General features: G+C 41.2%; 2 protein-coding genes across 6 annotated transcripts in view; one reads left to right on the forward strand and one right to left on the reverse strand.

The window, feature by feature from the left end:
* SLC3A1 (solute carrier family 3 member 1) overlaps nt 1-12,066 on the forward strand; it is a 36,429-nt gene extending 24,363 nt beyond the window's left edge. Inside the window, exons 6-10 of the mRNA XM_029937282.1 lie at nt 553-677; nt 2,087-2,282; nt 5,472-5,639; nt 6,559-6,675; nt 11,342-12,066. Coding sequence (XP_029793142.1) covers nt 553-677; nt 2,087-2,282; nt 5,472-5,639; nt 6,559-6,675; nt 11,342-11,782 — 1,047 coding nt within the window. The 3' untranslated portion in view covers nt 11,783-12,066. The remainder of the gene's footprint in view (nt 1-552; nt 678-2,086; nt 2,283-5,471; nt 5,640-6,558; nt 6,676-11,341) is intronic.
* PREPL (prolyl endopeptidase like) overlaps nt 1-21,820 on the reverse strand; it is a 67,512-nt gene that overhangs the window by 6,465 nt on the left and 39,227 nt on the right. For 4 of the 5 annotated variants that reach the window (XM_029937280.1, XM_029937281.1, XM_029937278.1 and 1 more), the window contains 6 exons: nt 19,188-19,363; nt 17,596-17,812; nt 14,534-14,683; nt 13,814-13,937; nt 12,924-12,997; nt 9,904-12,548 (listed from right to left, as the gene is read on the reverse strand). In XM_029937280.1, coding sequence (XP_029793140.1) covers nt 12,459-12,548; nt 12,924-12,997; nt 13,814-13,937; nt 14,534-14,683; nt 17,596-17,812; nt 19,188-19,363 — 831 coding nt within the window. In that variant the 3' untranslated portion in view covers nt 9,904-12,458. Of the gene's footprint in view, nt 1-9,903; nt 12,549-12,923; nt 12,998-13,813; nt 13,938-14,533; nt 14,684-17,595; nt 17,813-19,187; nt 19,364-21,820 lie in introns of those variants that run through there. The other variant, XR_003907792.1, reaches the window with a different exon arrangement.

Consider the following 21,820-nt stretch of genomic DNA (forward strand, 5'->3'; position numbering starts at 1 on the left):
CTTGTGTTAGACATAATCTCTTACTTTGGATTCTAGATTACTGTAACCCTAGGAAGGCACAGAATGAGTATCAGGAAATATTACCAAAACCCTGGCAGTGTTTATTTACCACTTCTATCCTTCATTCTATTACACTCTGATCGATAATTTTGTAAGCAGATAAAGTACATGTGTAATAATGAGCTCTATATGTTTTTTTGCCTTTAAGCATTTAGGACAATTAAATGTTCAGAAGGATTTTGTTCAATACATTTGTAATTAATATTTAGATATTCAGTAGGATTTGTTTATCAGACTTAGTTAATAATTTAAGCATCAAATGAAGTCATAATAGTCATTTTAGTATACGTGCAGCCGAAGCGAGCACAAAGTCTAACTAGTCTTGAATGTTATTCTCCGGCCATAAAACCCCTGAGCTTAAAGTCCTAGGATCAGCCTTCGGCATGCATGCCTTGGCCTGAGCCCTTTGAAGAGACTGTCTATATTCGCATATGGCAGGCGATAGGCATCGACATGTGAAACGATGGTAACTATGCGTCTCGGTTTCCTAAGGCCACAGTCACACATTACTGGGAGCTGCATCATGACTTCACCACCACCCAAGTGGGAATGCATGACATTGTCCGGAGCTTCCGGCAGACGATGGACCAGTACAGCCGGGAGCCTGGGAGATACAGGTGACCACAAGACACGCTTCTGTTCTTCACGGGCACAGGGTGTGATCCACAGCTTATCTCTTGCAGCAAGGCATTCTCAAGAGGCTCAAATTCTTTAACAAACCTCCATAACTACAGTGTATTATAGTTCGGATATGCCAGGGCCTGGGATAGTCTTTCATGTTGTTTAACGTTGCTGATTTTCAGTTTCTTCTTTTGTAAGATAATGCCCGTCACAGAAGTTTGCGAAAATAACTTAAAAGATAAATATATAGTCTAAATGTCAGCCATCAACTATTCTGTTTTTATCATTACTATTTGACCTGTTAGTGTTTGTATGAATCCAAACGTTTCAGCTAAACTGCTAGCACACCGCAGAGGTTAGCAACACGGCTTTGGCATCAGATGGACCTGCGGAGAGTCCTGTGTAGCAGTGTGTGACTCTGGGCTGCTTCGCTGACTCAAGTCCTATGTTCTCATTAACAGGTGATAGTGAAACCCCTTTCGGGGTTTGTGAGGCTGCAGGAGATAATGTATATGGCGCACTTAAAACAGGGACACATAATACTCTTCCTATGTTTATATAGTTCACCCAGTAGCATCAACAGAAGGAGTTAATGAGAGCTCTCCCCCTTAAAGTAGGCCCTCTGAGGGCTATCCCCGTACCATAGATGAGGAAACAGACTCTGGGCAAAAGGCAGTGGCCGCACAGGTAGTAATGGCCGGGCTGGGACTGGAACCGAAACACCTGGGCTCCAGATACTGTGTGTTGGCTTCGAACAGGTAAAGTCAGCACTGACGTGGGGGATTTCAGGCTACTGTCTTTCCCTGTTTTGTTTTAAGTAAGCTCTACAACCAACGTGGGGCTTGAACTATCTACCCCAAGAACAAGAGTCATGTGCTCGATCAACTGACGCAGCCAGGCGCCGCAAGGTGGTTTTTTTTTTTTTTTTTTTTCCGAGCAAGCGAGCAACAGAGCACACGTGTGGGACTGTAAACTCATGACCTGAGCCCAAATCAAGGGTTGGATGCTTGTTTTAAATGTTTTTTGAGAGAGATGGGGGAGGGAAAGAATAGGGGAAGGGCAGAGAGAGGGAGACACAGCATGAGCAGGGGAAGGGCAGAGAGAGAGAATCCCAAGCAGGCTCTGTGCTCAAGCCTGACATGAGAGTTGGATCCTTAACCAAGGAGGCCACCCAGGCACCCCCAAATGTATTCTTAACTAGTGCTAGGCTAGTCCTTGGGTTCATCGCCCACGAGAAATGAGCCCCAGCCCGGTGCGCCGGCACCCCATTGCCAGGCCATCTGGCTTGAGTATGCTTCCTGGGAGCCCGGCTGGGTGTGGGTAAGAGTCAGACTGAAGCAGCCGCATGACGCCTGACAGTCTCCTGACGGGCCCTGAGGACACTGCGCCCTGCCAACTCCTCCAGGTTCATGGGGACTGAAGCCTACGGAGAGAGCACTGACAGGACCATGATGTACTACGGGTTGCCTTTTATTCAAGAAGCGGATTTCCCCTTCAATGATTACCTCAGTAAGCTGAACACTCCTTCTGGGAACAGTGTGTCTGAGGTGATCACATCCTGGATGGAAAACATGCCAGAAGGAAAATGGCCTAACTGGATGGTAAGTCCTCATGCCTGGGTCGGCACAGCTGGGGCGGCCGTGCTTGCCGAACAGGCCCCTCTAACCCCAGGGCTGGGTCTGCAAACGACCGTCACCTTTCCCTTCACCTGTGATTCTCCAGTGAGCAGACCTACCCAGCTTCTGACCAGGGTTTTGTCATTCCTCTCCATTCTTTTCCTTCTGGTCCTCAGACTGGACACTATCGATTGATCGGTCAAGTCTGCCGATTTCTCATTCAGTTCAAATCTGTCCAGCCCTTCTCGTGAGTTTTTTCTTTCAATGTTCATACTTTTCAACTCCGAAATTTCTTTCCGGTTCTTCTTTGCATTCTCTTTATTGATAGTGTATTTGATGCGACACTGACTTCATACTTCTTTGAACATATGGATAGTAGTTGACTTAAGTGTCTTTGTCCACTCCTCCAGTGTTTGGCCTTCCTCATCCACATAGTCTACTGACTGCTTTTTCTATTATGGGCTGTATTTTCCTGTTTTCTTTGCATTCCTTTCTGTTGTTGAAAACTGGATATTTTAAGTAATGCAGGAAATCCCCTTCTCTCCTCCCGCTGTTTGTTGTTGCTGGTTGTTTTAGTGACTTCCCTGGATTAATTCTGTAAAATCTGTGCTCTTTGACGGGTGTGGCCACTGATGTGTCTGCTTGGTCAGCTTATGGTCAACTAATGATTTGGAGAGATTCCTGAAATGTGGTGAACCACGACACCGCCCAGCCTTTGCTGTGCGTGCACGCTTTCACCACACTGGCAGGCAGCTGGTAGTTCTTAGTCTTCACTTTTTGCTTGCATGGAGTTTTTAAATTTTTTTAAATTTATGTTTGACAGAGAGAGAGAGAGAGAGAGAGAGAGAGAGAGAGAGAGAGAGAGAGAGAGAGAGAGCGCGAGCGTGAGCAGGGGAGGGTCAGAGAGGGAGGGAGACACAGAATCTGAAGCAGGCTCCAGGCTCTGAGCTAGCTGTCAGCACAGAGCCCGACGTAGGGCTTGAACCCATGAACTGTGAGATCATGATGGGAGTTGAAGCCGGACGCTTAACCGATTGAGCCACCCAGGCGCCCCGCTTGCATGGAGTTTCAAGGTTAGCCAGAGATGAGAGATTAGAGCCTTCTCAAGTCTTCCCAGGTTATCTGCACATGTTCTAGATTCCAGGAATCTGTCAGGGCCTTTCAAAGGCTCTTCTGGTCACCTCACTCCTCAGCTTTTAAGGTTTTTGGTCAGTCTCTGTTTAGCCCCAATTGGCAACACCACCTCAGGCAGATGTGATGTTAAATAATTGGTGCTGATTGTTTCTGGCAAAACAGCCTTGGGGATAGGGCATTTCTCTAATAAAGAAAAAAATATCCAACTGAAAGTGAGTGCTAGAAAGGTCAAATTGTGACAGTTCTCTAAATGGAGCTTTTGGTGAACTCTACCTATTCTGCCCCCCCCCCCCAGTGGCTAGGGTAGTTTTTCACAGCTAGGGTAGTTGCAAGACTGAGGTTCTCAAGGCTCTTGTAGATCTGAGGGGCAAGAGTGCAGCACCACTTAAAATGACACAAAGCTTGCTGTTTTTCTTGAATAGGTACTTCTTAGATTACTGAAAGCCTTTAGCTAGTTTCCAGAGTTCTTTTTTTGTTTTTTAATTTTTAAAAAAATGTTTAATTTATTTTATTACAGTGAGAGACAGAGCATGAGAGGGGGAGGGTCAGAGAGAGAAGGAGACACAGAACCGGAAGCAGGCTCCAGGCTCTGAGCTAGCTGTCAGCACAGAGCCCGATGCAAGGCTGGAACCCACGAACATGAGATCTGACCTGAGCCGAAGTCGGAGGCTTACCCGACTGAGCCACCCAGGCGCCCCAGTTTCCAGAGTTCTTAAACAGTGGATTTCTCCTTGCTTTTATGGTAGAAATTTTGGAGGTCTTTCCGCCACCATTTGACAAGCGCCCCCTATATTTCCAAATTTTATAATGGCATTTTAGCACTTGTCTTTTTAAATACTGAGAGGTCCCAGCAGCTTAGGTGGCCGGGATCCCTCTCAGCCTGCGAGAGGCCCGGGCTGCTGTTCATTGGTGTGAGCTACCTGTGGAAATATTTCTGAAGATGAAAGTCCTCTAAGTCCAGAACATTTGAGAAACCATAGGGTTTCTTATCAAATGCTCTCAAGATAATGAAAATAAACAGAGGTGACATTTGACTTTTCTGACCATAAAAATAGAAAAATAATTTACAATGGTCTATAAAAAGATAATTGTAGGTAGTTTCAGTACTTCTAAAAAAAACCACACTCCTTTCTTCCTGAACTGTAACAACCAAATTCTTATTCTCAGACTCAAATTCAAAGGCTGGTTTTGCACTGTACCCTCATCTGAGTAAGTGCTGTAATGTCTCAGGGAGCTTGTTTTGTCATTGTAAGTGGAGAGAATACCTCACAGTGGAGGAGGGCAATAAGATAGAAGGTAGGTGTGAGAGAATTTTTTTAAAAGCTTAAGTCATTTTCTCACCCAGTGTGGGGCTCGAACTCACCCAAGACCGGCTTGCATGCTCTTCCGACCGAGCCAGCCGGGTGCTCCCAAAGTACTTTTTCAATAGTAAAATTCCATGTTCGGCATATGTACATGAGACGGAGTTGTGGTAATGGAGAGAACTGCTAGAAGGTTTAAATAAACTCTTAAGGATTAGGTAATATGTAATTAAAGCATTCAGCATAGAGATACCAAATTTAAAAACAGAAAACATATTACAAAATTTCCTCTTGGACTGTGTACATTTCTCTATAAAACTCGATTTATCTCTAGAATTTGTTTTGAATAGGTCAAGACCCCCCCCCCCCAAATCTCTCCTACCCCTGTCCCTTCCACCCGTTCCCTCCTTGTCGTGCCCTCTATGGGGGAAACCCTTTTGTTTTCTGTCCATATCTCTCATCCAAATGTGTGAAAAATATTAACATCACCCCATAAATTTTATTTGCAACATCACTGTGAAGTAAATTGCTAACACCCTGTTATTGATCGTATGGCTGGGACAGTAAACGGGTCAGTTACACAGGAGGTAGCAGGGTTGGGATTCAAAGTCAGGCTTGCCGATGCCATGGTACTCACAGCTGACTTTGTTTTTCTGCCTGACGCACTTTTTGTGGAATAGGATAGATTTTTCAGAAAACTGTATATTAAGCTATGTCCTTAAAAATATCTGCCTTTCAGATCGGTGGACCAGACCGCGCCCGGCTGACTTCTCGTTTGGGGGCAGAATATGTCAACATCATGAACTTGCTTGTTTTCACACTCCCTGGAACTCCCATAACGTACTATGGGGAAGAAATAGGAATGACAAATATTTTAGCCACAAATCTCAACGAAAGCTATGACACTGTAAGTCAATATAATCTAACGTGAAACCAGAGAATTTACTTCTCCTGTTCTACTGATGAAAATGATTTCTTTGCTTTCCTTTCGTACTATAAGTCACCTTTCTTGGTTGGGAGCTTACTAAGAATGCGGTTTCCTAAGCTGCACAACTGAATTTCTTGTGTCGAGCACAGGAATCTACATTTTCAAGATGTTTTCTGGCTGATTCGTAGGCATACTAGAACTGCAGAACCTGTGTTTCAAGTTTGGATTACTACTCAGTGCCCTCTACCTGAAACATGGACTTAGGAACCTTAGTCTAAGTGCCTGTCCGTACTGCTAGATTTTGACCACAGCACAAAGATTCTTCCTTTCAGGTTAACAAATGTAATACACAGCTTCAGACTTGAGAGGTTTTTGTTTTTGAGGCTATGGATCTCAAAATTGTGTTGTGAGGTGAATCCATGATACTTTGTATGGTTAGCTCTCAGTGTTGGAGATCCAATTTCCCTAATGTTTGGTGCGCATTCCCTAAATCTGTGTGTGCGCGCGTGCGTGCACCATAACCAGGCTGGATGAAAGTGGGTAGAATTTCGGCTTACTTGTACATGGGTGCATACCTGAACTCACCACCACTGCACCACAGAATGTACCGGCACTCGCGCATTTTGAAATTACTCATTTTTAGGGAAAAGCAGCAAAGATTCTCACTATATATCCAACTCCAGTTACCATAATCTGTTCAGACTCAAGATGTCACTATTTTCCAATTAAAAGTGAGAAGCTGGCTCATGTACTGAATGTTGAAGTGTTTTCATTGGGAATGCTAATAAATGCAAGTACTAAGTATACAGGGAATTAAATAATTATGAAGTAAATCATGGCCGAATTATACTTCTCTAATAATTAACTACTGTTTTCTCTTTATGGTCTTTTGACACAGGACACCCTTCTCTCAAAGTCACCGATGCAGTGGGACAACAGCTCGAACGCTGGTTTTACTGAGGCCAATCACACCTGGTTGCCCACCAGTTCAGATTCCCACACTGTGAATGTTGATGTAAGTTTCCACGACAATGTTACACTGATTCTCTGTGCCGACGACATACCGTCACCCTGAGGGAGCCCCGAGACCTTAACTGAGGCTCTCTCTTCAATCAATCACACAGACGTAACAGTCTTTAAGTCCTGTGTCTGTGGCAGTACCGCCATGTGGAGTGTCATGTGGAACACACACCTACTGGCTGGACTGACTTGAAGGAGGTTCTGGGAGGCCTTCCGGCGAGCCCAGCCAGCTGCCCTCCTTTCCGGCCTTCAAAAAGACGAAGAGCAATTAAGGATAATTCCCTGAGGAAACCAAGACGTAACCAATTCCTAAACGCAGCTGTTCTGGAAAAGCACACCCTTTGGCTTTTGCTGCTACTATTTTCTGTTATCGTAGCGCTCAAGGTTGCCAAATTCAGCTGGAGTTGCTACAATATATGCATTCCTGTTTAGAAAATCTGTTTGTTCCATTTGGCAAAGTGCTAAGTGCGTTTCCTTGGACCAGGTCAATATGAACTGGCGTCAGGTGGCATTGTGTACTAGTGAAAATGTCACTGTTTAAACTGCCTCCTTACTGGCGTCCCACGAGACTTTAAAATTTTAAAGCAAAAATCTCCCCTTGCCCCAATCTACTAAGTATTTTGAAAACAACCTCGTAGGATTTTAAAAAATCACCACAGGACAGCTGACACACAATACCGTGTCAGGGGCACAACGCAGTGACGGGCGATTCTGTGCGTCACTCAGCGCTCAGCACAGTAAGTGCAGTCCCCCAGGCGGTTCTGTTTGAGCTTCATGCAAACCCTCCTGCTTCCACAACTCCCCGCTCCAAACTCCACAGAGGCTTCTGGGATAGTATTAGTTTTGTTTTCTATATTCCTAGGTTCTTGAAAACAAAAACATGTTATTTTAACATTTGTGTTTTAGATTAAGTGCATCTATTGATTTTCAATTTAAGTCCAATATGTAAGAAATCCTACATAATGTATGCCAAAAAGATAGAAAAAGGTATATGCAAATTAAAACAATTTTTTTCTATAACATTAACCAAGCGTTTCAAATGATCAGGAGTAATGCTTGGAGGAATGCTAAATCATAACACAACGTTTCGGGCTAAGCTATTTAATAAAACATCCATAAAAGCCCTGGAGACAGGTAAGAATTTAATTTCTAAAAGAAAGTAATACTAAGCTTCTCATAATGACTAGAGGTGGGCAATGGAAGACAAGGAGTATCAAAACTCAAAAGTGAATGGATCACCAAGAATCACACACATTTGAGAAAAATTAAGAAGACAGAAGAGAACACCACTCTTAACAGAAAACTATAAAAAGTAGAAGAAATATGGCAAACAGAAGACTTCATTATTGGTATATGTCTTAAGAAGTCTCTTGAGTCTTTTAAAAAAGGAATCAGAGGGGCACCTGGCTGGCTCAGTCGGTAGAGCATGCATCTCTTGATCCTTGGGGTCCTGAGTCTTAAAAAAGTGATCTTAGAGATCTTAGATATGTAGGACACTGTGAAAGACTGAAATAGAAATTCTAATTGGGATCCTGGAAAACTGATCCAGCGGCTTCTCCCAGAACATACTGAAAAAAGGCAACTTTAGTATAAAGAGAAAAATTTTGATATGTAGACAATCAATCTAGGAATTCCACCATAAAATTCTAGAAAAGAACAGAAGCTAGAGGGAAACATAATCAAAGAAATAAAACTCGGAGATATTTATCTTTTCTAGAATGGCAAGAATAAAGAAAAAAGAAAACTAAAAATATGCAGAAACCAAAACCAAACTCCAAAACAGACTGCCCAAGCAAGGGATTGAGAACTGGACCGGCTTCTCTAGTGGATCCTAGAACACATCAGGACTTTAATCTTTAAAGCTATGATGGAAACTTGATTCTAAACTTACAATCCATTCAAGCTAGCATTCGTGAATACAGACTTGGAAAAGCATGGACTCCAATTTTTCCATGAATAGCCAGCTTGTGAAAGAATAATCAGGGACTGAAACAAACAAACAAAAATCTAAAATGATGGGGGGCACCTGGCTGGCTCAGTCAGTAGAGCATGTGACTCTTGATCTTGTAAGTTCAAGCCCCACGCTGGGTGTAGAGATTACTTAAAGACAAAAAATGTTAAAAAAAATAAAGACATGATGTATAAAACAGAGGAAAGAAAGGAACCAACAGAACTTAAGGTAGTAAATAAGGTATTTTGGAACAAAAATCTTAGTGACTGATTTCTAAATGGGAAGTGGCAGCAGGAGAAGTGAGAGAATGTGGGAGTGAGCAGGCTAAAGCCCTCTTTTCAGGGCATGGAAACAGAGTAATTCAACTGCAGAATCAGAACTCACTCCCTGTGACACACCGGCACTGCCTCAGGAGCAGAGCAGCCGGGGCCGCCACGTTAGCAGGCACAGAACACTTCTGGTGGCAGGAAGTTCCGCGGGACAGCACCAAATGTTAAGAGAAGTATATTTTAAAAGAGACATTACAATTTTAAGGGTATGATTTTTAAGGAACAATAGAAGGAAAAATATTACATCAAACTAACTGATGCTAAAAAGATGAAAACAATAGTACAAATATAAATAAAAAAATAAAATAAGGCTGTAGGATTATGTCCAAACATATGGCAATCACAACTATAAATGGGCTAAATTCACCTATTAGAAGATAAAAACTCTCAGGTTAAGGTGAAGAGATAAAATCCAATATGAGACATTGCTCAAACAAAAAAATGAAAAAATAAAGCCCTTGGCTCTAGCTATCAAACAAAAAATGCACACATAACCTTTGACTTAGTAATTTCATCCCGAGAATACTTGCATGTGTGGAAAATAATAAATATCCAAGGATCTCTACCATAGCATTATTTTTAATAGCGGATGACTCTGGAAATGATTTAAATATTTTATCAACAGAGTCGATTATTGACTTACACAATGAACTAGTATGCAGCTTTTAAAAAGAACGCACTGGCGTCATGAGACCATCTCTGCCACACACTAAGAAACAGTCTGTTATGGTAAATGCCACCACTTGTGGAGAGAGACGGAATATCTACATCTGTTTGCACAGAACATATCATACATACACAGCAATAGTGTCTATTTCTGAGAGAGAAAGTGAAAAGCTGGGGAACGATGTTAGGAAAAACCTTATTTTTATATATCCTCTTACAAATGAATTTTATACTATGTGCATGCACTCCTATTTAAAAAAGAATAAAGCTACAAAAAGCAGGTGTGGAAATATTTAATAGCAGACAAAATAGAATTCAATATGAAAAGCATTATGAGGCAAATGCAATTTTCAAAAACTGTTAAAGAACATTCCACCACACGAGTCATGATCTAGGCATCTAACAATAGCTTCCAAATATATAAAACAAGTACTATGAGAAATGCTAAGAGAAACTGACAAATCCACAATTATACAGACACTTCAACATACTTCTAGAAGGTAGACATGGATAATAGTTAACAGTTACTGGGCACTTCTTATGTGAGTGGCACTGAACTATGCTTTTCCATGCATCATCTAAGGCTATAGGAAATATTAGTAGTAATTTGACAAGTCATATACATATACCATATACATGTACCATAAATACCTTTGTACCTGATAACAGAGAATACATATTTTTTCAAACATTCAGTAGATGTTCACTGAAGAGCACACATTAGGCACCTGCCCCACAGTCACAACAATGATAACAGCAATAACAGTCCCCACCACCACGGTCAACATGACTGGCAAGAGTCCACGGAAATGAACATGACCACTGATTTGTCAACAGCTCTTCTGAAGACTCATTTGGCATTATGAATCAAGTGTCCATACTCTTTGACGTAGTAACTGTCTTTCTATCCTAAATAAATTACCCAAATAGAGAAGAGGCACTAAAAATATGAGAAAATATTAGAAAGCTGACTGTTGAAATGAGATGATGGTTTTAAATGTGGTATATCCATTCAACAGAACATTATCCTGTTATTAAAGTGACATTTTACCATAATAACAGAAGATGCTTGAAATGTTAAAGGAAAATACAGCATTAAATTATGTATGTTTTATATAGCTGTGAAATAAATCTTGATCTTTTTTAATGAACACACATTAAAGAAGTATAATTTTTAACTTTCTTTTTAGGCAGCATTTTGCTTTGTATCCTTTTTTGCAACTTTCTGTTCACCACTGGCTATGCAAGGAACACATATGTCTCCTGAAGTTAACGAGACCTGCGTATTACTCTACAAAAAAGAACAGAGAAGCCCTCCCAGGTCATGGCCACAGTGGCAGCTTTTCTGCCAGTGACAATTAGCGTAAAGGGACTCTATTTAGGCAAGTTAAACACCAGGTAACTCAGACATGGACACTGTTTTGGGACACCTACAGTGGAGTCAAATTTGGTCTCTCATCATGTCTGGCCAACGTGTTAGCAGCGCACTGTGCACACAACGACTCCCTGCATTTGCAGTCTCTCAGTTAGTTAAATCAACTATTCTGATCTGCCTATCAATACTCACATTTGGTAGTCATTTTAATGGGCAAAACTGAAGCAAACTTTTTTGGGGAAATAAGTTCCTTCTTCAATACTGAAAATATTACAAGTAAAACCCCCAACAACTCTTTTAGAATTGGATATTTATGTTAATTTTTTTTTCCTTTACGTAGGTCCAAAAGACTCAGCCCAGATCAGCACTGAAGTTCTATCAAGAATTAAGTCTGCTTCATGCCCACGAGCTGCTTCTCAGCAGGGGCTGGTTTTGCCTTCTGAGCAATAACAGCCACTCTGTCGTGTACACAAGGGAGCTGGACGGCATCGACACAGTCTTTCTGGTGGTTCTGAATTTTGGAGAAGCCTCACTGCTACACCTAAAGGAAATGGTTTCCAATCTTCCCACAAGGGCAAGGATAAGGTTAAGTACCAATCTGGCCAACAAGGGCAGTGAGGTTGATATGCATGCCATTTCCCTGGACAAGGGAGAAGGCCTCGTCCTTGAATACAACACGGAGCAGCTCTTTCATCACCAAACAGCTTTCCGAGGCAGATGTTTTGTTTCTAATCGGGCATGCTATTCCAGCGTATTTAACATACTGCACAGCTTGTGCTAGAGGCGCGAAGACACGGACGCCCTGTTCTATTCTAAGCACTGGCAGTAACTCCCGTACCGCGTACGCTGGGGACACACGGCTTGAATGTATCTGCTTTAGAAAAGGTACTCAAATGTTTTTTAAAAATAAAAAAAAATTATCGCTTGCAGGAACTTGTAACTGTTGAGATAGCATCAATATAAGAGATGATCAGAACACCTTAGGACTCGGATTGTTAGAGATCTAATGAATTCTAATGTGAAGAATGTTACCTCTTTTCATAAAATACAGACATAGAAATTGGAGGACGTGCTGCTGAAGTGTCTAAAAGTGTTCACTAGCAAAGAGGCAGGACCTTGATTTGTAAACTTTTCAAAGGAGATGTTAGTTCAAAGACAGAAACAAAGCTGTTCTGAAGGGGGAGCTGGGGGGCTGCGTCGTCACCAACGCTTCCCTCGCCCCCTCCTCCACGTCCTTCTGAGGAGCGCGGTTTGAAAACCACTTTCTTAGGTTAAAGGGCACACGGGCCAAAGGACAGAGCGGTAGAAGCAAGGAAGATGTACACTAGACAAAGTTTGCATGGAGAAGCAAATTTTTAAAAATTACTAACTTAAAAAAAATCTCACTGTTGCTTACCCAGTTGGAAATAAGACTATGAAATATTTCAGTGTTTCCAATTCCCATGGAATGCAGCATTTCAGAATTTTAGGTATTTCTTAAGATTCTCGAAAACACTGGTGCTGTCAAGTCCAAGTTCCTCGTACAAGAATTTAATCTGGGCTGTAATCTAAAAGAAATGCATTTAAAAAATTAGCTAGAAGGACTTTGTGGTAAAACTCGAGTGCTACATCTCTTTGTCTATCCATCTTCACCTAACCTTAAAGTCAGCAATTTATGGCAAGTCTATTTTTACTTGGGGACAGAGGCAGAAGGCGCTCACGAACAAGTAAGATCCCATTACTCTCTGTAACAGAGCGCACTTATCGAGCGTAACGGGAAAGCTTTTCTCCTGACTCAGCATTCCTCCTTCGCCCTTGGGCCCCAGCCGCAGACCAGACAGTGACAAAGCAGCGGTCATAAACTCTGCTGCAACCAGTGAAATGTTGACAGTGACAGAGCTCTACTTGCGCATCTGTCAGCTGAGAGGGGCCTGGTAACATACCTTCTTATGAGAATCCTCAATCACATGATTGCCTCCAGGCTGAATATCTAAAACAACGTTGGGGGCCTGGTAGCCTGAAAGAGTTAACATATCCAACAATTAGAAGGTTTGAGGTTTATTTCTGCCTTTCCTCCCAAGTACACTATTAAAATAACAGTGAAGGAAAAAGGCATATACTTGGCACCAAGAAAGGGACGGGTGGGGGCAAGCAGCTACGACAAGTTTCTGAAACAGAGAAAGCCAGAGGAGGCCGAGTGGGGGAGGACACCGGATGAAGAGGCTTGTCGGGCCGCACGGAGAAGGTAGTGAAGCAAGAGGAAGTCCCTGGCCCCGTGGAACCAGAGTCTTGTGATCTGGAAACACCTACTTTTGCAGCGGCAAGCGTGAGGCATGGAGGTGAAAACCAGGCGACTGAAACCTGTATGTGGGTCCCTTGCACCCCCAGCTCAGAGGGTCCTGCTAATAAGGAAGGAAAAGAGTTCCTGTGCAATGAAATGGCAAGATCTAGAGAAAATTAAAGCAGCTGGTTTGGACACTGAAGCTCCAGAGCAAAAGCGTCAGAATCTCTTTTCTAGAAGTTTCCAAGAAAAATGGCTCAATTAATACTGTTAAATGAATGAGTGTTGTATGACAGTACAGCTCAAAGTTATAATTTGAGGTTTAAGCTGACTTTTCTTTATGCCTTGCCTACCTTAGTTTAATATCGTCCTCTGAAAAAGAGGCGAGTCAGGTACGGTTATCAGGTATGCCCCCACTGGGTAGTCACCACAGGAGAGCCCACTGTCCAAAATCATGGGCAGACTATGTGGCATGAAATGTACCACTCTGAGCAGTCTGTGGAAGGCAACAGAACCATCAGCTATGTTCCCTGCTTCCAGGTGGTCTCCTACCTTCCCCGGCATCCTTGGCATGCTTCGTAATGGCTTCCTTGAGTTTCTCGGTATAGTTAACAATTCCTTTCAGAGGTACACGCTCATCATTTTCATAAGCTGTGATGTGAATGGCAGGATAATGCTGAAAGAAAACAGATGAACAAAGTTTGCATTATTCCTTATGGTCCTTCTCTACCTTACAGGTTATGAAAAATAACTCCATTTTTTGACCTCCGTGCTAGAAAATGTCTTCTCATTTCACACTGAGAGATCTGTAGTACCATAGTACTAGACACCACTTGCTACCTGGAATACCTTCTCTTGGCTAGTGAGAGATGACCACAACTAACCTATTCTGAACTATTACACTGAAACAAACCGCTGAAAGAGGTTTGGGTATTATGAGCACAAACAATCTAAAGTCTTACAAAATTGGGGCACCTGGGTGGCTCAGTCGGTTAAGCGTAAGGCTTCGGCTCAGGGCATGATCTCACGGTTCGTGGGTTCGAGCCCCACATCAGGCTCTGGGCTGACAGCTAGCTCAGAGCCTGGAGCCTGTCTTCAGATTCTGTATCTCCCTCTCTCTCTGACCCTCCCCTGCTCGCACTGTCTCTCAAAAATAAATAAAAAACATAAAAAAAAAGTCTTACAAAATTCCTGCCTCAACATGGGTTAAGTATTCTTTTGATTATCTTTTCGATCATTTTAGGATAGTTTATCTGAACTGTTATTCACTACCTGTGGTTTAATGTTTTGATAGGGACAGTAACGTTTTATGTAGTTCTTGTGTTGTCGATCAGATGAAGGATTCCCCCATTCGTCTAATTCTTCTATTGTCAGAGGAAGTGTAGTGTCCATCATCGTGTTGAGAACATCCAAGAAAGGTGCCTAAAAACACACACACACACAAAACAAAGCCAAAGAAAGTTAAGCTTTGACTAACAAATTGGTAAAATGAGTTTCAGAAAAATATACTTTATGAACATACATGCTGACAAGAGAGAACTAAGGTCCAGAAGCCAAGCTGATTGCCAGGAGGCAGCCTACTCAGTCCTTAACTAGGGCCCGTGAGGCATATATGTATCTCAATACCTGAAGGGTTTATCTTCTAATTTCACAATTTTTTAGTTTGATGCCTTTAAGTAATAAATTCTATCACCTTACATCCCTTAGGATGGGAACTACTGAAAAAAAATAACAAGTGCAGGCAAGGATGTGGAGAAATTGGAACCCTTGTGCACTACTGGTGGGAATGTAAAATGGTGTAGGTGGTATGCTAGTTTCTCAAAAAATTAAACTAGAATTACCGTGTGATCCAGCAATTTTATTCCTAGGTATATATCCCAAAGCATTACAATCAGAGTCTTGAAGGGTATACCCATAGTCATAGCAGCATTATGCCCAACAGCCAGAAGGTGGAGGCAACCCAAGTATCCAATGATGGATGGGTAAGCAAAATATACACAATGACAGAATGGATTATTCATCAGCCTTATAAAGTAAGGAAATTGACATACTACAATAATGGATGGACCTTGAGGATATTATCTAAGTGAAGTAAGTCAGTTACAAAAAGACAAACGTATGATTCCATTTACAGGCAGTACAGTATTCTAATTCATGGAGACATAAAGGAGGGTGGTGGTTCTGAGGTGCAGGGGAAGTGGGCGTTGCTATTCAATGAGTGTAGAGTTTTGGTTTTGCAAGATGAGGAGAGCTCTGGAGCCTGGTTCCACAGCAATGTGAACATATGGAACACTACTGAACTATGTACACTTAAAAATAGTTAAGATGGTAAATTTTGTTAATCACCATTTAAAATAAAAAATAAAACCCATCCCATGAGTAAACGCTTCTTTATCAGTTGGACGTTTTACAATAAAATAAGGGTAATAATTATTAATTGAACAAAATCTAGATAATATCCAACCTGAAAGAAGAAAAAAATCACTCATTGGCTTATAACCAGTGTTAAAAACATTTAATAAAAAGTTGCTTTTTTCATTTAGCTTATAGTCTTTTGTTAACATGCTTTTCAGCTTTCTCTTGTATTAGCGCTGACCTAGTAGGCAAATGTAATTCCTTCTGGCTGCCTGGAATCTGAACTTTTTGCATTCAGACTATCCCTAACCTTACGAGGAGAGCCCGCCTCTCACTACGGAGGTGCTCAATGCCGGGCGTTCCTTTCTTAGCTTTCCCTGCAGCGTGGAGTAGAACTACGTGGCTCGGACTGCCACGTCAGACATCATGTGCTCCAAACTCTGAATGGGAAGTCGGTGACTCAAAGAAGTAAAGACCATGGAGAATTTCTTCTGGCAAATGTGCCACATTTACACTGAGTTTTTAGAAGCAGCGCTGGTGGCATAAGGTGACCTGCACCCAGCAGTGGTGGCAGTGATGGCTTCTTGGGGCAGTTTTCTGGTCTATTTTGGGCATGGTTCTGGCTGTGCAGCCTCTAAGACTGGTACTATACCTGCTTGTCTCTAGTACCTCTTAATCTCTTTCCTGCTTAAATTAGAGCTGGACTTGGTACTTCTAATTAGAATATGAATCCTCTACTGTTGGATATTTAGAGGTTGACTCTAATGCTTCACTATAATAAGCAATGTGGTATGAATATGCATACACATACATTTTTGATTATTTCCTTTCTAACTTTAAATGTCACAGATTAGTTGTATTTTCTTTACATTGTAAATACCTTTGCTATTATGATCTTTGTATATAGATTTTTCCCCTCTATACTTAGCGTTTCTACTTAAAAAGTAGATTTACAGATGAGGATTATTTAATATTTACAGTGTATACCCCACATCCTCAAAATAAAAGAAACCTGAAAATAATTTACGCTCTCCACCCCAGTCATTATTTTCTAGAGTAGCCAGGAGCACAGTGCTGAGGGTGGAATGAGCTGCTATGACAGAACTTCATATTTTGGACACCAGGAAGACTGTACAGTTGACCCTTGCGTGACACAGGTTTCAACAGTGCAAGTCCACTTACGCCTGGATTTTTTTCATTTTCTTAATATCATTTTCTTATCTCTTATTATAAGAACATGGTTTGTGATATATAGAATATACAAAATGTGTTGACTGACTGCTTATGTTATCAGCATAGTTGCTGCTCAATAGGAGTCTATTTGCAGTTAAGTTTTTGGGAAGTCCAAAGTTTATCATGGATTTCTGAGCGCATGGGGAGGGGTCTGTGTCCCTAGCCCCCAAGTTGTTCATGGGTCAACTGCAGAGACTTAAGAGTAGAGCAAGATATTTCAACTAAAGTACAGAAAAACTACCCTAAAGCCTTTAAGAATGGAGTATCTAAAGAACATAGATTCCCTACATCCAGGACTAAAATGTTGATGGGCAGGACCGTCAAAGAATTTCATGGATGCCAGAGTCACCGAGTGCTCGGCCTGACTCCCTGGAACCAGAGAGTCATATATCCTTTGTCTCTTTTCTACCAACTCTACATGTTGTTAAAAATAAGAAATGGTCAATTAGAATAGCCATTAATATTCAATAGAAATTCTCAATAATTAATAACATGGTCAGGGAAGAAGAGGGATAAATAAAGGACAAGCAGATTAAGTTTAGAAGTTCTCCCAGAGCTACGGTTCTGTGTTTAAAATTTAAAAGCTTTGTTATAGTCCCTATGCTATGGTAAAAGTGTAATGAAGTTTTAAAAAACTATTTTTGAAAGAGACAAATGTGAAAAAACATAACAAATATTTTTTATAGAGCGTTCTAGGGTTTTCATGATTCCCCACTTTGTAAACAGAAGAGACAAAGTATACTCACCTCCAAAGTCACGGCTCTCAGGAGCTCTGGATTAGAATTACACAAGGCTCCCACAAGCACCCCTCCAGCACTGAAAGCGGTCAAGGCTGTTAGACTTGGCTGAGAAAAGCCTTGGCCATGAAGCGTCTTAATGCAAGCCTCTAAGTCAGCAAGGCCATTGAGTTTTTTAGTTAGACAGCCATCAGCGTGCCACTGGAGGCCTAACTCACCACCACCCCTGAAATTAAAGGGCAAAAAAAATTTTTTTAGTGGGGAAAAAATATTAATGATCTAGTTCAGGGTCAGCAAACAACAGCCAGTGGGCAATATCTACCTGGAGGCCTGTTTTTTTTTTTAATGGCCTTAGAGCTAAGAATGGTTTCTATATTTTTAAAGGTTGGGCAGAAAAAAAAAACCAACCAGGAATATACAGTAGAGACCATATGTGGGCTACAAAGCCTGAAATGTTTAGTATTTAGTTTTTCAGAGAAAAAGTTTGCCGATCCCTGATACAGACAGCCAAAAATGGATTCAACAAATACGTTTTTCTAAAAAAAAAAAAAAAAAAAAAGTCATTTGTCATTTTCTCTCTTCTATTCATTCATTCATTCAAAGCCAGCTCTTTGCCCAACATCAGGCTTAAACTTATGACCCAAGGATCAAGAAATGCATGCTCTGAGCCAGTCAGGACCCCCTCAAATATGTTTTGAGTGCCGGATACTGCTTCCCAGGCATTGTGCTAAAATGCTGGCCTTAGAAATATAAAAAAGCAAAAGCTCCTCAGATGACTGTACACCCAGTGTGGAGAACCATTAGGTTAAATAATACACGATTACAAATAAACTTAAAAAAAAAATGGATACACACACACACACACACACACACACACACACACACACACACAGGCAAAAATCTGCCCTGAAAATCATAATTTTGGGGGGAAAGAAAACAGCTACCAAGCAATGTGGTTGCTGTTTTCACACAAGGGTACTGCAGGTTATCATAGAAACAGTAGAAAGAACATCCACTTGTCAGGTTAGGGATATATATACTTAAAACAAATGCTTAAGAAGAAAATGATAACTAATCCGAGTCTTGGAGGAAGAATATGAGTTCCCACATAGAAAGGGAAAGAAAGGGAAAAACATCAAGACACAGCATGTGCAAAGGCATAGAGGAGAAGAGTTTGTCGTCTGAAAGGGGGTCTGTAATAGGGCCGGAGTGCAGGGCATGTCTGGGCAGGAGTGAAGGATCTCACTACAAAGATAAGCCAGACCATTAGGATGTTAATAGTATACTGAGGAATCTGGATTTTATTTTGGAGATAGAGAGGTGGAGAAAGATTTTAAGCAGAAACAGAAAATATTATTTGTGTCCTGAAAATAGCTGAAATAAAGTTAGAGTACACAGATTGGTACATGAATTCTAAAAATCTTGTACAAGATCCTGAAAATCTACCTTTTTGCTTTTTGGATCAACTAGCCTGTTCAATCAACTTCTATCAGCACATACATTCAATTAACACAAACGAGAAAAGAAGCTTTGCTCCCTGATACAGCGTTGTTCTGGACATGTGACAACACTCATACGCCTGGTAAAATGTGCTGACTCACCGAACATGGCAATATGCTAATATCCATCCATCATCCACCAACACCCGTCTCTCAGGTCTGAAATTCATTTTTAAGTCCATTCCATAAGCTCCATATACATGTACCAGGAGAGGTTTCTTCTGTAAGTCCTCAGAATCCGTTTTGTGGAAAATGGTCATTGGCACTGATTTTTCATCCTGGAAATGAAGAGTTACTATGCAACGTAAATAAAAGACTTTTAAAAACAGTTTCTAATTTTATGCATTCCTTACTGATGCTGAGTGCAAACTTCATTTCATTAAGACAACAGGGGTACGTGGGTGGCTCAGTCGGTGGAGCATGTGACTCTTAAGAGTTGTGAGTTTAAGCCTCACGTTGGGTATAGAAATTACTTAAAAAAAAAAAACAGAATTCTGGTCTTTAAACATATATCATGGTTCATTCATTTTCAGCTAGTCTGCTGACCAATAATACTAACTAGAAAAGAGCAGCAACCCAGGCTTGAAAACAGTTTTATGAAATGCGGCTTTCCATGACAGTTAAGTGACTTTACAGAGTTCTTGACTACCATTACTGTAATTTTTTTCTTTCAAAAGTCAAAATATACCTATCAAGACAAGACATGCTAGCATAGTAATTTCCCCATACCTGTGGCTAGAGACTGCCATTTCACATCTTTGCATATTTACAAATATGCTGACTAAAGAAATTTTAACTGCTCAATTTTTTGTCCTCTGTAGGCAGAATTCCCAACCATTAGCACCAGAATTTCTTACTGACCCCTACTGCCATCCATCCTTAACCTCTTCAAAGGTTAAATATTTACCTATTCATGGAACACCTTAAACCGTAATAGATGAAGCAAGTTAATAAAACACACACACAGCCTTCTCAAAGACTTGAGGGGGGAAAATCCTATATTCTTCTTTAAAAAAAAAAACTGTTAATTGGAGCTTAATTAAGTTTTTGGTAGTGACTTCCATTAAGGGGCGCCTGGGTGGCTCAGTTGGTTAAGCATCCGACTTCAAAACAGGTCATAATCTCACAGTTCATGGGTTCGAGCCCTGCGTCGGGCTCTGTGCTGACAGCTCAGAGCCTGGAGCCTGCTTTGGGTTCTGTGTCTCCTCTCTCTCAGCCCCTTCCCTGCTCTATGCTCTTTCTCTCTCTCAAAAATAAACATTAAAAAAAAAAAGACGTAGTTTCTATAACATTATCTTTGTCTTTTCTTTGTCTTTGTCTTTTCATCTCCTTGCCTCCTCCCCAACTTCAATCAAGGAATCAGAGAAAAACCTGCTGGTTGAGAACTTATGAACAGGAAGAGGTTAAGGAAGGTACCGAGTCCTGTGAAGAGCTGGATCCGAGTTCGTCAACAGTACAAAAATGTGGGAACTTACAGCAGCTTCCATTTAGCACCTTTCTTCCCTAATTCAGGAAGCAACCCTGACTGTCCCAAGAGCTTAGCTTCACTGTTCTTTCCGCTTAGGTATGATAACTACAACATTTTAATAGACTGGTATAGTCCCACATTTCTAAAGCAAAACAAAGCCTAAAAATATATCTTCTCTCCGTCTCTCTCTTTTTTTTTTGAGTGTAAGAAGGAGAGGGGCAGAGAGAGGGAAACAGAGATCTGAAGCCTGCTCTGCTTGGAGAATGGAGGCCCCATATGGGGCTTGAACTAACAAACCTTGAGATCAGTACCTAACCTGAAGTCAGATGCTCAACCAACCGTGTCCCTGTAAACATACATTTTGGTGACAAAAAAACAAACACAGAAGTCTGGAAAGTGATACAATATGTGGTAAATAATAATTATATCTAAGAGGTACAGCAAATAGGACTGAAAAGCAGTCACCTAAACATTGTAAATTCTGCATTTTTGTATTTATTCTAAGAAATGTGTATTGCTCTTGCATTATTAGAAAATATATATATTTAAATAAAGATATTAAAAGAAATCAATGAAGAAAAAAATTCATAAAGACAATGGCTGTGTCACAACTTACTGCTAGCACATATGAAATGATCTGGTATTTGATGTGCTGAGGTCTGACAATCCTTTAAACCCAAGGCCACAATTTATTAATTTGTTCCTCACTCGCACAAATTTTCTTTTCTACTTTTCACTCTGCCCTTTTACTCTACATTTTGGCAATACTGTCCTTCTTTATACCGTAAAAAATAAAATAAAATAAAATAAAATAAATAAAATAAAATAAAATAAAAATTTGTTTATTTAAGTAATCTCTACACCCAACATGTGGCTCGAGCTCACGACCCTGAGATCTAAGGATCATGACGCATGCACTTCAGGCTGAGTGCACCAGGCACCCCCTGCTTTATACTTCTTGAATGCACCCTTTCTCCCTCAGTTCAGAGCGTCTACACAAGTGTATGCCTCCTGCCCCTTTTCTAGTTTAATTCTTAATCATTGAGGTCTTCCCTGAGACCTCACTTCCTCGAAGACTTCTGTGATGCCCCGCCCCGCCCCGGCCTAGGTCAGGCCCGTGCCACACTTCCGCTGCACTCAACTCAGGCTTCCTTTGCAGCAGTCAGGACATCAGCTCTTACTCCTTCAACATTAGGCATCTTCCCTCCTCGATTTAAGCACTCTAGTCAACTGCTTACCACCTTCACAATTTTTTTTGCCATTACTA

This window comes from Suricata suricatta, chromosome 4, assembly GCF_006229205.1.
Source record: "Suricata suricatta isolate VVHF042 chromosome 4, meerkat_22Aug2017_6uvM2_HiC, whole genome shotgun sequence".
Taxonomy (NCBI): domain Eukaryota; kingdom Metazoa; phylum Chordata; class Mammalia; order Carnivora; family Herpestidae; genus Suricata; species Suricata suricatta.